General features: G+C 47.8%; 1 protein-coding gene across 1 annotated transcript in view; it reads left to right on the forward strand.

Moving 5' to 3' along the window:
- Window positions 1-11,942, forward strand: part of LOC306830391 (SPRY domain-containing SOCS box protein 4-like) — a gene marked incomplete at its 3' end in the record, with an annotated part of 17,249 nt that extends 5,307 nt beyond the window's left edge. Inside the window, 3 exon segments of the mRNA XM_079353849.1 lie at window positions 2,226-3,101; window positions 11,817-11,901; window positions 11,903-11,942. Coding sequence (XP_079209975.1) covers window positions 2,393-3,101; window positions 11,817-11,901; window positions 11,903-11,942 — 834 coding nt within the window. The 5' untranslated portion in view covers window positions 2,226-2,392.
- Between the last annotated feature and the right edge of the window lie 423 nt (window positions 11,943-12,365).

The following is a 12,365-nucleotide window of genomic DNA, read 5'->3' on the forward strand; positions in this document are numbered from 1 at the left end:
TGTAGTCTCAGCTAACGTAACGATAGCAACGTCCTCTCACAGTCTCTGTCATAGATGCGTCTATGGTCTCTGTAGTCTCAGCTAACATAACGATAGCAGCGTCCTCTCACAGTCTCTGTCATAGACACGTCTATGGTCTCTGTAGTCTCAGCTAACGTAACGATAGCAACGTCCTCACAGTCTCTGTCACAGACACGTCTCTGGTCTCTGTAGTCTCAGCTAACGTAACGATAGCAGCGTCCTCTCACAGTCTCTGTCATAGACACGTCTCTGGTCTCTGTAGTCTGTGAGCGCACTGAATGCACGCGCTACAGGAGCAGACAGAGATACACTTTTAACAATAAACAGGCTGATTATATGAAATGTCTGATGTCTTCAAAGCTAAATCAAGACAGAACTTGTTTGTGGAATAATAATTTAGCAAATATATATTTAAAGTTTCTCAATCTCCTTATCTGACATAATGATTGATTCTGTGATTGATTCAACAGAACATAATGCTTTCTCTATTAAATGTACTGTAACAGATGTGTCGGCTACACAAAACACTATTTGTTATTTCAGCCATTAAAACGTGTTTAGCCTGTATGTTTAATTTATCTGCCGTCTTGACCAGTGAATCAGAAAGTTAATTATGGACCCTGTCAGTAATATGGTGAGTGCCAGCAGCTCTAGCAGAGGTGGTTGGTTGTAACTATGGTTGTAACAAGCAGGCGTTACCATGGTAACTGCAAAGAAGCAGGTTTGTAGAGACAACCCGAGACGAGTTAAACCTTAATTAAGCAAAAGTATGATTTATTAGATCACTCGATTAATCGATCGGGATATTCGATAGAATACTCGATTACTAAAATATTCGATAGCTGCAGCTCTCATGATGAACTCGAGTCCCCTCTCACCGCAACAATTCAGAGTCTGTTTACTTTGACATTCAAACCAGTGCAGACCAAACATGTTCCTCGTTGGCTGGTTGTCAAAGCAATTTGTTGACTCAGGTTTATGATGGCGTTTTATATTACTGAATGTTTCTGCTTTTTTATTGCTTCATAAAACGTGCATAGTTTCAGGACTGAGAGGCGAGAGTGTGTTGTTGTAAATCCACTCTGATCCTGTATTTGATCATGTCTATAAACCCCTCTATTTCAGCCCTGCTCAGAACAGGCTGTTTCTGTGTCTGTAGCTTTAAATATGTAAATGAGCTGTGTCTGACCACGCCCCCTCTCTGGAAGGGCTCGGGTGTACTCGCTGCTTTCTGGCTCCATGTCCTATTGTTTACGGTGAGAAGGCAGACTCAGAGGGCAGAACAAACACCTAGCTGTGGGAGTGTCACCCACCTGGGGGAGGGGCTACTGCCCTTTGTGATGTCATGAAGGGGAGGGGCTACTGCCCTTTGTGATGTCATGAAGGGACATGGATGCAACGTACGATGCTGTTCATTCATATCATTTTGGGCTTTTGCTGTGTTTTTGGAGTTGCTTTGTCAGTCCTCCTCAGGGTCACAGTCTCACAGGTTTTGGGTTGTGCAAAAAATTGTCACGCCAAACCAGCTGCAGCCAGAGCGAGCGTTTCCTACCAGCAGTGTCGGGCATCGATAATATTCATCTGTTGTTGTGCAGACTTGGTAAACTCTGAATGTGTCCGCCTGTGACTTTGAACTTAGAAAACAGTTTGTTAAAAAGTTTCAAATCTGTTTTGATTCCTTTAGCTCTGCATTTGTACACACACACACACACACACACACACACACACACACACACACACCCTCACCCCCCCCTCTCTGCTGGGTCAGATCCAGTTCACCGGACTTGCACTGTACTTTCCCTGGAAGAACCGCGTGGAGTCTTTTCCAGAGAAACTACGGAGGAGGGAGACAAACAGCAGAGGGGTTGTATATAGGAAAGAGAGCCGAAGGGAGAAGGTCGGGACTGTACATTTCAAACGGCGCCTTAGCTTTCCAACATTCAGAGAAACTCTCCTCGTGGGTTTGGAATAGCTCAGGGCTTCGTCTCAACATGCACAAGTTCTGTTACACTGGAAAGGAAATGTGCATCGCATCACATGTGTAAGGAAGAGTTCATGAATGTATTCAGTTGAAATCAGGATGTTTCTGCACGTCGTACCTCTGCTTGTACTGTTCCAGGTTTTCACGCTCACTTGTTCACTTTAAATATGGAAGTCCAGTCTGAGTGTGTATATAACATCATGCTTTTATTCTGTCTGTTTAGGAGGGGGGTTCCCCCTGGCTGAAGACGTGTCCTACAGAATCTTACCACCCAGGGTCCACTGAGTCGCCCATGAGGTAACCTCAGGATCTGCGCCCCCCCCTCATTACCACCCTCGGTCCATCCGTCTCCCTCCCCTCTATCCCTTCCTCCCTCGGACCCACCCAACCATGGGCCAGAAGATCTCTGGCAGTATCAAATCAGTGGATGTACGTGGGGAGCCTTCCTACCGTCCAGTGCGCCGCGAACTGCGGGGCCCTGATTTCTGTCGGCCCCCCAGGTTGGACTTGCTGTTGGACATGCCCTCCGCCAGCTCAGAGACGCAACTTCGGCACGCCTGGAACCCCGACGACCGGTCGCTCAATGTCTTTGTTAAGGAGGACGATAAGCTAACGTTTCACCGGCACCCAGTGGCTCAGAGCACAGACTGTATTCGTGGGAAGGTGGGCTACACCAGGGGCCTCCACGTTTGGAGAATCCACTGGCCGACCAGACAGCGAGGCACACATGCAGTGGTGGGCGTGGGCACAGCTGAAGCACCATTACACTCGGTGGGCTACACGGCACTGGTGGGCTCGGACTCTGAGTCTTGGGGCTGGGACCTGGGCCGAAACAGACTCTATCATGATGGAAAGAACCGCCCAGTTTCCACATCGGCACCCACGTACCCCTGCTTCCTGGAGCCAGACGAGTCGTTTGTGCTCCCAGACTCGCTCACAGTTATCCTGGACATGGACGAAGGGACTCTGAGCTTCATGGTTGACGGACAGTACCTGGGAGTGGCTTTTAGAGGACTGAAAGGCAAGAGGCTGTATCCCATCGTCAGTGCCGTGTGGGGGCACTGTGAGGTATCGATTCGTTACGTCAACGGACTTGATCGTAAGTAGCACACTCACTCTACTCTCTTTTTGAGCTTTAACAATGAGTCAGTTATCGTTAATGGAAGTATGAAGCATAAAAGGTCAGAAAAGGCTCAGCTATTATTTATCAGCTTCCAAAACAACCTGACACTCTGCAGACGTCTTTTTTTAAAGGAGCATTATGTAACTCTGATCCCCTAGTGTTTAAAAGTGGTACTGCAGGCTAAACATTACAGAGAGCTAAGTTTGTCACACGTCTTTCAAACAGACGGATCGTGAAAAGCAAGATGTGTTCACTCGTGTTCCTAAAGCGTGTTAAGTGTGGCTGACAGTAAATCTGCACGCACAGCTTGTGAGTTTTATATAGAAGTGTAATAATTGAACTCAAAGCCTTATTTCCTTAATCTTCTGTGGAATATGAAGATCAGGAATGTGAGCATGTGGGTGTGCTGGGTAATCTATCAGAGCACAAATGTTTCAGTATGAAACTGTGGATTAGCTTCATATTTAGATGTGCTGAAGGACTCCGTCATCTGTCTTCTAGTCATGTGAGGATCTGAAGATGGACTGAGAAGAGTCTGAACAGTTCATGCACCTCCTCGTTTACTGTGTGTGAGATATTTAACAGCTACATGTTGAAGCAGTGCTGCTGAATGCTTAGAGCTCGTCTCTGCTCTTCAGACACAATGCTTCAGGCGAGGCTGAGACGCCTTTACCAGCAGATTTGTCACTTTTTTTCTTCAGAGAGCACCGGCTATGGATGTGATGTGCACATTTCTGTCTGCACTGATCTATAAAAAGCTCCCGATGAGAAGGACTGCGGCTTTGTTTACCGATAGGAAGCAGCTTAAACATGCCCGTGGTGTACTGTTTCCAGTCTGCTTCCTTCTATCGCTCTTCAGCACTCTCTTTCTCTCTAAGTCCTCACAAAGTCTTTCTCAAACTTCCACATCCTCGGAGGGCAAACAAGAACACTGTATTCAATTCTCTGGTATAATTAGAATATCTGTTTCCCAACCAGTGTCCTCACGTCCCCTCTCTCTGCCCTACTCCTCTTTTTTTTGTTAAATGTCATCGTTCCAGCTAGTAGTCCTCTCCATCCAGTCTGCCCCCCCCCCCCCCCCCCCCCCCCCCCCCCAGTCTGAGTGATGCACAAAGACGCAAAGCAGGCTGGAGGCGGTGCCGACACTGAGGCATGGACACCATGTCCGTGGCTACGAGCCATATGTGTTTGTGTGTGTGTGTGTGTGTGTGTGTTTGTGGGCTGGAGGACAGCAGCCAGTAGAGGAGGAATCTGGACGATGTCCCAGTGTGCCTCTGAGCTCAGCGTCTGGCCTTGCTTAGTGGGAAGCGTCAGGTTAGGGGGGTGTGTGTGTGTGTGTGTAGCAGCTTACATGCTCATAATTTGTGTGCACATATCAGCTCAACACTCAGTTTCTCATATTTTTGTGTGATGACAGTAAAAAAAGTGATTTCCTGCAGAAACTCTGGAGAAGTTTAAAACCAAAATAATCCTTAAAGTCAAATATAATCAGCTGATGTCTAAACACGTAAACACGCCATCTTCACAGTGCTGTTTGTTCCTCCTTCGTCCTGCAGCTCCTGTTCTTTGTTGAGAAGAACAGCAGAGGATCCTACAAATACAAACTCTATGAATCATAGAGATGCATCAACATGTTTTCATCTCAGAGCGATGGCTGCTTCATGCTGCCCATCGGAAACTTTAAATGCTGACATGGCTGCAGATAAAACCGATCATAGAGGGTCACATGTTGACCCGTCTGTCTCCATGGAAACGGCCTCTGTGTGTCTTCGGGAATATACCAATAAAACCTTCCTCTGTCAATCTGGAGTTATCTGCTGGAGGCTCACACATCGGGCCTGTACATGAACTTCCTGTGTTGGACTCGGGGGAACGACGGAGGAAACGGTGGATCAACAGGTTTTTAATGACTCATGGCAGCGAGCTTCAACAAGGTGCTAGACTAATCCCAGTTTGTTTGCCTAACCTTCTGTTTCAGTGTTGATATGAAAAGAGAAACTGTGATGTTCATCTCCCCTCTCACACTCTCAGATTTGCATACAGTTGATGCGGTTGAGTTTTTGAAGCCTTGGAAGTTCAAAGAGCTCGTGTTGTGAGAGAATGCACACGAGAGATCAGGAAGTCACGTCGGGCATGACGCTTCATATTTCCATGTTGGAATAAAGCGAACAACCAAAGCATCAATATGTCCGCCTCTGTGCAGCTTCTCACTGCCGATCAAAGAGCGTTCACTTCCTGCTTCTCCTGATCTTTCGCTCGTCTTCGAGTCTCTTCACGTTCTTCGTCCTCCCTCCTGATTACACTCAATTTCTCCCTCCCTGAATAAAGATGAGTCTCCTCTCTCAGTCCCACGCCTGAACTCGGTCCTCTCAGGCCCGGAGACGCTTGAAAGCAAACCCATCTCAGTTCCCGTGTCTCCCTGATTCTCTCACGTGTCTTTACGGCGCCGTGGGGTTCCCGCCGCATAATGTCCTCCACTCTTCATCCTAACAAGCCTCATCACGCAAAAGTAACCGAGCAAGCCTAATGACAACACGCTGATCCCAACCCATTAGCACCTTAACAAGTTAGACCGGTGCAGAGGAGGACACACACACACGCACACGCACACACACACACACACACACACACACACACACACACTCCCCCTCCCTCTTTGCAAATGAACCTTATTTGACTCTGACTCTCTTTGTGTTTCATCTCCTCCCTCCCTCTCTCCTCCTTCCTCACTTCCTCCTCGTGCTCACAACACTAATCCTTCCTTTCTGTGTTGACGCTCACCATTGTGGCGACAGGTTGCCGTGGCGATGGTGAGGCCGACTTCTCAGTGAGCGGGTGGTTAATTGTTAACCAGGCAGCTTGCTCACTGGTCTGTTGTGCAGATGTCTTCCTCGTCCCTGCCGGCCGTTCAGAGCTGGAAGTCAGACTCGAGCTGTAACTTGAGTTTTGACCTTGAATATACTGGGATTGAACGCTGCGTCCAGCAGAAGGCGACCACGGGGTTGAGCGTGAAGCCGTCCGTGCTGGTTTGCTGCGTTGATCACCTTTATTTTACAGCACGTATCATTTTAAATAGGACCGCCGCAGCGCTGTTTCAATTTCTCTGAAACCTCTGTTTGAGCTTTCTATGTATCTGCTCCTGAACTCAACTTGATGAACTGATTCGGTGCGGTCTCTCTCCTATTGTGTTTTCGGGCGCGCTCACAAGACGAGCAGACTGAAGAGAGGGAGCGATGCTGTCGAGTCTGCGTCCGAACACCGGAGAACACGTCGGCTACTTTACCCACTTTGTGTTTTAGTCTGAGTCATGTAGGTCAGATACGCCTTCTCACACAGATCGTATTACAGTCTTAATAAGATGCTCAGCCTGTGTTTCCGACGCGGAGACGACAGGGACAGACGGACCAGGACTCACTCGCCCCGTTGTGTGAGCTAAAAGGAAAACGGATATTATCAGAGGAAGGAATCACGACATCAGTGAGCCACTTGGTTTCCACTCTGGAGAGAGGCCGATTCAATTTGGACAGCTTCATTTCCAGTCAGCCCCGGTGTGATTTGCCCCGCTGCTCACCTTCCTCCTCGCTCCAGTTTCCGTCCACACCTCAAACGTCATCCATCTAATTCAGTCCATCCCTGATTCCTCTCCTCCTCGTTCTGTCCTTTGACCTCTTTGGTGAAAGGGAGCTGACAGTGCTCCTGCACCTTAAGACACATCACACCTGTCATCCTCAAACTAGGTCAGTATATGCTGATCCCTTCGACACCACTGGGAGTCTGTCCCTCTCCCTGCTTACCGGGAACTGGAGCAAATGTGCCAAAATGAGGGACCTCTCTAACCCATATCTTTAAAGTGGGACATCACTTGGTTGTGACTTGCGGTGAATAGATGTATAAGCTTGGCTCATACACACAAAGGCGTCATGCAGAGTGTGAGAACGTGGAGGAAACAGGCGGGCAAGTGACCGTCTCACCTCGGTGAGGGCAGACTCACTGACGCACAGCAATCATAAAACTTTACCTCTCCTTCCTCCACTTTGTTCTCAGCTAAGTGTGAGGTGTGTGTGTGTGTGTGTGTGTGTGTGTGTGTGTGTGTGTGTGTGTGTGTGTGCACGCCGGCCAGTCAGCCAGGCCTCTGTAATCCAACGGTGCATCAGGCGTTCACTCATCCTTAACCACACTTTCCCACACTCCGTCTCCTCTTTACTGTGCAATAAATCTGTCAGAAACAGGAGTCTGTGGACATGACGAAAAAAAGGAAGGAGACAGACTGGAGGGAGGATGAAGAACGAGCACGCAGACTCCACTGCTCAGCTCTGCTTAGCTCGGATGCTTCCAGCTAATTAGCATAGATTGAATATTTAACCTGCCTCATTGAACCAATGACACACAGGCTGCTTTAAATAGAATCAGTGTGTGGACCCGAAGGCTTGTAGATGATAAATATGCACGTGTAAAGTTCGCCGTGCGTTGGAAGTACTCCTCGGCTCTCTATGAGGAACATTCGTGCCGTCACTTGTTTTCATAATGGAGCTATGAGCCGGTGCATCCTGGACAAAGACCACTTATTATTCACATGTCACATTTGTCGTGATATTTCTAAATGTTGAGCTCCATTGTAGCCTGCAGCGTGACGTTAAACTTCATCTCTTTGCACATAAACAGATTAGACAGATGTTGGTTAAAGTGGCGGTACACAGTTATCTTATTGGCCGTGTGAATTGGACACTCAGCATCTTCCTGTCCACTTCCTGCAGAGGCAGAGCTTTAGATTCAGCTTGCTGCTGCCCTGTCGGTTAACTTAGCCGTTGCCGGACTGTCTGTGCTCATCACGTCTGCGTGACGGGACCACTGTCGCCCAAGGCAACCCTTGCCATGGAGACCAGCTCGGTGCCAGCAGGGATTGGCTGATATTCAGCAAGTTTGTCTCATCATCACGTCATCGGCTCCACCAGGAGAGCGCTGGGTTAATATTTTCACCTCTGACTTTTAATGTTGAAGTGAGAGATGGAGGCTGGCAGAGCGCCACCCAAGAATAAACTATACAATCAGTATTTTTTAAAGCAGCAACGACAAACTCATTCTCCACCTTACCAACGTCCAAACCATGGATGTGTCATTAAAGGATGAACTACATGATGAAACGAGAGGCACGGCACTCTCCTCCTGAACTCGTGCTGCGTTCAGGTGCTCCACTTTCTGATTTGGGAAATGGTGCGTCTGCGTGTTCTCGTGTTTTCAGTTCAGAAAGTGTCGTCGACGAGGCGTTTTCTGCCGCTCACTGGATGTGTTCTCTTTTTCCCCGTGAACCCTCGACACAGTTGAGTGTCTGGCACCGACAACCACGCCACGTTCAAGGTCACTCCGTTTGAACTTCTGCAGATCGTCTTGACCAGTTGCTGCACGTGATAGGCTGATTAGATATTTGTAATAAGGAGCAGTTGAACAGATGAACACGGCCGGTGAGTGTGCTGTGTATATACTAATGTTCATGTCAGTCTGACGGGCCACAGAAGAAAAGACGGCCTCCACACACACTTGGCATATGTAAATAAAATCTGTTGGCGTGCTGATATCTCCCTAGTTTGTTTTCAACGTGACGGAGCGTGCAGCCGTCTCCTCGTTTGGCGCTCGCCTGTGATCCCAGCTGTCTGCACTCTATTTAACTTTAGCTTCAACCACGCAGGCAGCACTTACAAATCCTCACACAAACACAGCGTGCAACACATGGTGCGACTCCCAGCGCAGTGACGTCACATCAACAGCAGTGTGAGGAGCTGGTTACTATGGAAACCACCTATATGCGGGGGCTGTGCTGGCTAGAGTAGACTGATTGATGGGTGTTGTTAGGCCCAGCCGTAAGTAAATCCATCCTGGGGGGGGGGGGGGTACAGAGTCTCCCCATGCACCTGGACTCTGTGAGCTGAGTTCCTTATTTCCGAGAGCAGAGTTGAGGCGGTCACAAGGTGCGGGATAAATGAAGGCGTGATTTTAGCAGCAGTTTTCTCCGGAGTGAGTGTGTAATGTTTTTAGCGTGGACTTTCCCCTGCACTGTAATGAGCTGTTACAGAGACGTGATGCTGTGAGGACTTCTCGGCTGTGTTCAGTCCGAGCTCCTCGGACACGTCTCTCCGACTCGAGCACTTCCCGTTTTGAAGCGTGTACAAATGAAGCCACACTTGACCCTGAGGTGTTCTCATGAAGGCCTTTTCATGCTGCACAAAGCAGCTGAATAAACTGAGACAGCCGAACTCTATTTCTTTGCACATTGTTCACTGGCCGATTTCATCATTTCCACTCGCCGCTGTTTGAAAAGGTCATCTAGCAGAGGGATTCACTGAGATGTGCTCGCAAAAGTTCAACGTCAAATGCAAATAAGGAGCCGATTGAGCACCAAATAGTGCATCATGATTGGTTCTAAGGAGGCAGACTGGGTGATGAGTTGTGCGTGGTTTAATTAGAATGTGATTTACACCGAGTGGATGTTCTTGTCTGCTCCTCGACTCAGACGAGCTTCTTTCTGGTGCGTGTGGTCATGCAGCAGCTCCACGCACACACCTGATGCAGGACGCCATGCACACACAAGTGTGATGCACTTTTATTAGACTGGGTGTGAACACGGAGAACGCCTGGTTGGATTTGTGAGGATCTGTGTTTGCATGCTTGAAGAGAATGCATGGTGCAATGACGGGCAGACTGCATGAATATGTCACACACTACGAGGCCTTCATGGAGCTGAGGCAGGTCGCATTCATATAACACGTTCAGGGTCCATGTCATGAAAAAGTGCTGATGATTGAAACGCACTCCAGAGCATCGAGTGTCACCGCTGCTTTTTCAATACCAACACAAAGAGTCACGTTAATTGTTTGTGAATAAACTTTTCCATTCGACCTCGTGCGTGCGTGCGTGTCCTTCACACCGTGCCAGAGTGGAGTCTGAGCAGCAGGAAGTCCGCCCTGGCAGATGGCGTGTCCAGGTGGAGCAGCTTGACATCTGTAAAGGGACAGCGGTTAGGAGACGTGCAGACTTTGAGCTTCACTCTTTGGACGTGTTCTACTGGCACACATTGAAGATAGTGACGACTTGTTTGTGTGTGAAGGATTAAAGACCTGCTTGTTGTCAATATGCCTCCACAGTGGGGTGACATAGCTATGCTGCAGAATGGGTGAATCTGGATTTACAGTAACTTTGTGGTCTGTGATGAAAGTCGATATTGAGAGTCGATAAAGCCACACGTGTTCTTTTTCACATCCACTGAACATGTAAATACAAACTGCTCTGAAATCTTCTTTCTTTGAGTAAATGAGAAAATGATGAGGGACTGATGCATGTCGGGATACCACTTTACTGTTATCTCTGCAGTCGAGTACTCTAATTACCTAATGAAAGAATACTCGAGTACTCGCAGATTAATATTTGCATCATTATTTTTTATCATTAAAATTTTTTTTGCATCAGACGTGAGATTTTTTTATGCCTGTAAAATAACAAACACCCAGTAAAATGCCTTTATGCCTGTTATTCCTGTAAAATGATATGAAAGATAAATCTGACTAAATAGCCAACAACAGAAAGCGATTGTTATGTCACGATAGCAGCGTATGCTACATGTTCTTTGTGCTGTGTTGTTTAACACTCTTAAAGAGCAGCCCTGTATCTGTTGTTCTCCGTGATGCTCGCTCAAACACCCTGAGCTCTCTGAAGCTCCTTCTATAAAACTTAATGGACGACAGGTAACAGGTAGCAGGCTAACGACGTGTGCTAACAGCGCTAACGACGTGTGCTAACAGCGCTAATGACCATCCATCTCATGGTTCTGTCATCACTTTTCTTGACTGACATGTCGCAGGTGTAGCAGACAGACCTGTATTTGTTGTGCTTTTGCTTTCTGTCTGATTTGTCCCTTCAGAGTTGCCGTAGCTCCTTTTTGTTTTTGTTGGAGAAGTCGTACGTTTGTATCCCGTTCATTATTTTCCTTGCTAGTATGTTCAGTGAGGCGAAAAGCCCAAAGCGGCGCTCGCACAGGTGCACGAGTAATGACTTGGAACTCGTATTATGGAGTCAGTGGCGAGTGCTCGTCCTGACTTCAGAGTGGGAATGGATGAACATGAAGTTGGTGAGTGTCCTCTCTCCACTTTCTCTCCTCCCCTTCATGATAGAGTGAAGAAACGAGGTGTGGACGTGGAGACATCAAACCGCAGTCTGAGCTTCCAGAACGTTCAAAGCAGCTCAGTGATCCCTTAAAGTTATGAAGACAGTGTTTGTTGTGATCCATACGGCGCCCTCTGCTGGTGGAACTGCGAGTGTAAAACAAGGAAACTGTCTGTACATATTTCCATGGATTCGTTCATCTTGATCATTTCGTGGATGTATATCTTTGAATTGTGTCAACCATGGAAGAGTAATTCTTCCTTGAGCTCTGTGTGCAGTGGGGACAAGTCGTGCTGGCGTACGCCATGCTGCCGAGTGACCGCTCTGAGATGATCCACAGTCTGTTTCACCAGGTTCACATTTTTCTTGTAATAAAGAAATAACCCCACCTAACAGAAACTCGAATCAAGTGTTCTATCAGATCAAATGAGCGTGGACCGATGGTCTCTGGATACGCTCAAATCTGCCCGCATCATTCATCGCTCTGGCTCTAGACTGATTACTTTAGACTTACTGTTTGTGTCTCTTGTCCCCTCACAGCGGAGCCCCTCCCCCTCATGGACCTGTGCAGACGAGTAGCTCGACTGGCTCTGGGCCGAGAGCGCATCCATCACATCGACACACTCGCTGCCGCAGACTCTCAAGAACTACCTCCAGTACCAGTGACCACACACACACACACACACACACACACACAGACACACACACCACACACACACACACACACACACACACACACACACAGAGGAATAATCTGAGGCCCACGTGTTCTTAATGAGCAGGCTCCAAACTGAACCAAGTCCCGACTTGTGGAGGATGAGGACTTGGACTACAGTCAGGTGTTGAAGGCTGCGCTGCTGTTTACAACATTTGAGGGTTTTCCATTTGGATAACATTCAGACTTTATTTTTGTTGCTGTTGCTGACTGCTGTCTTTCTCCTGGACAGAAGAGTGAAGGAGCTGAAGAATGAAAAAACAAAGAACACTAAAGTTGTCCTGCTCCTCGTGTGTAAAACTATGGAAGGCCTTATCTGCTGTGGTTCTGGCTGAAGGTTTACCCTCACAGCTTTTCTGCACAGGCTCTGTGGA

The sequence above is a fragment of the Symphodus melops genome, assembly GCF_947650265.1.
Source record: "Symphodus melops genome assembly, chromosome: 10".
NCBI lineage: Eukaryota > Metazoa > Chordata > Actinopteri > Labriformes > Labridae > Symphodus > Symphodus melops.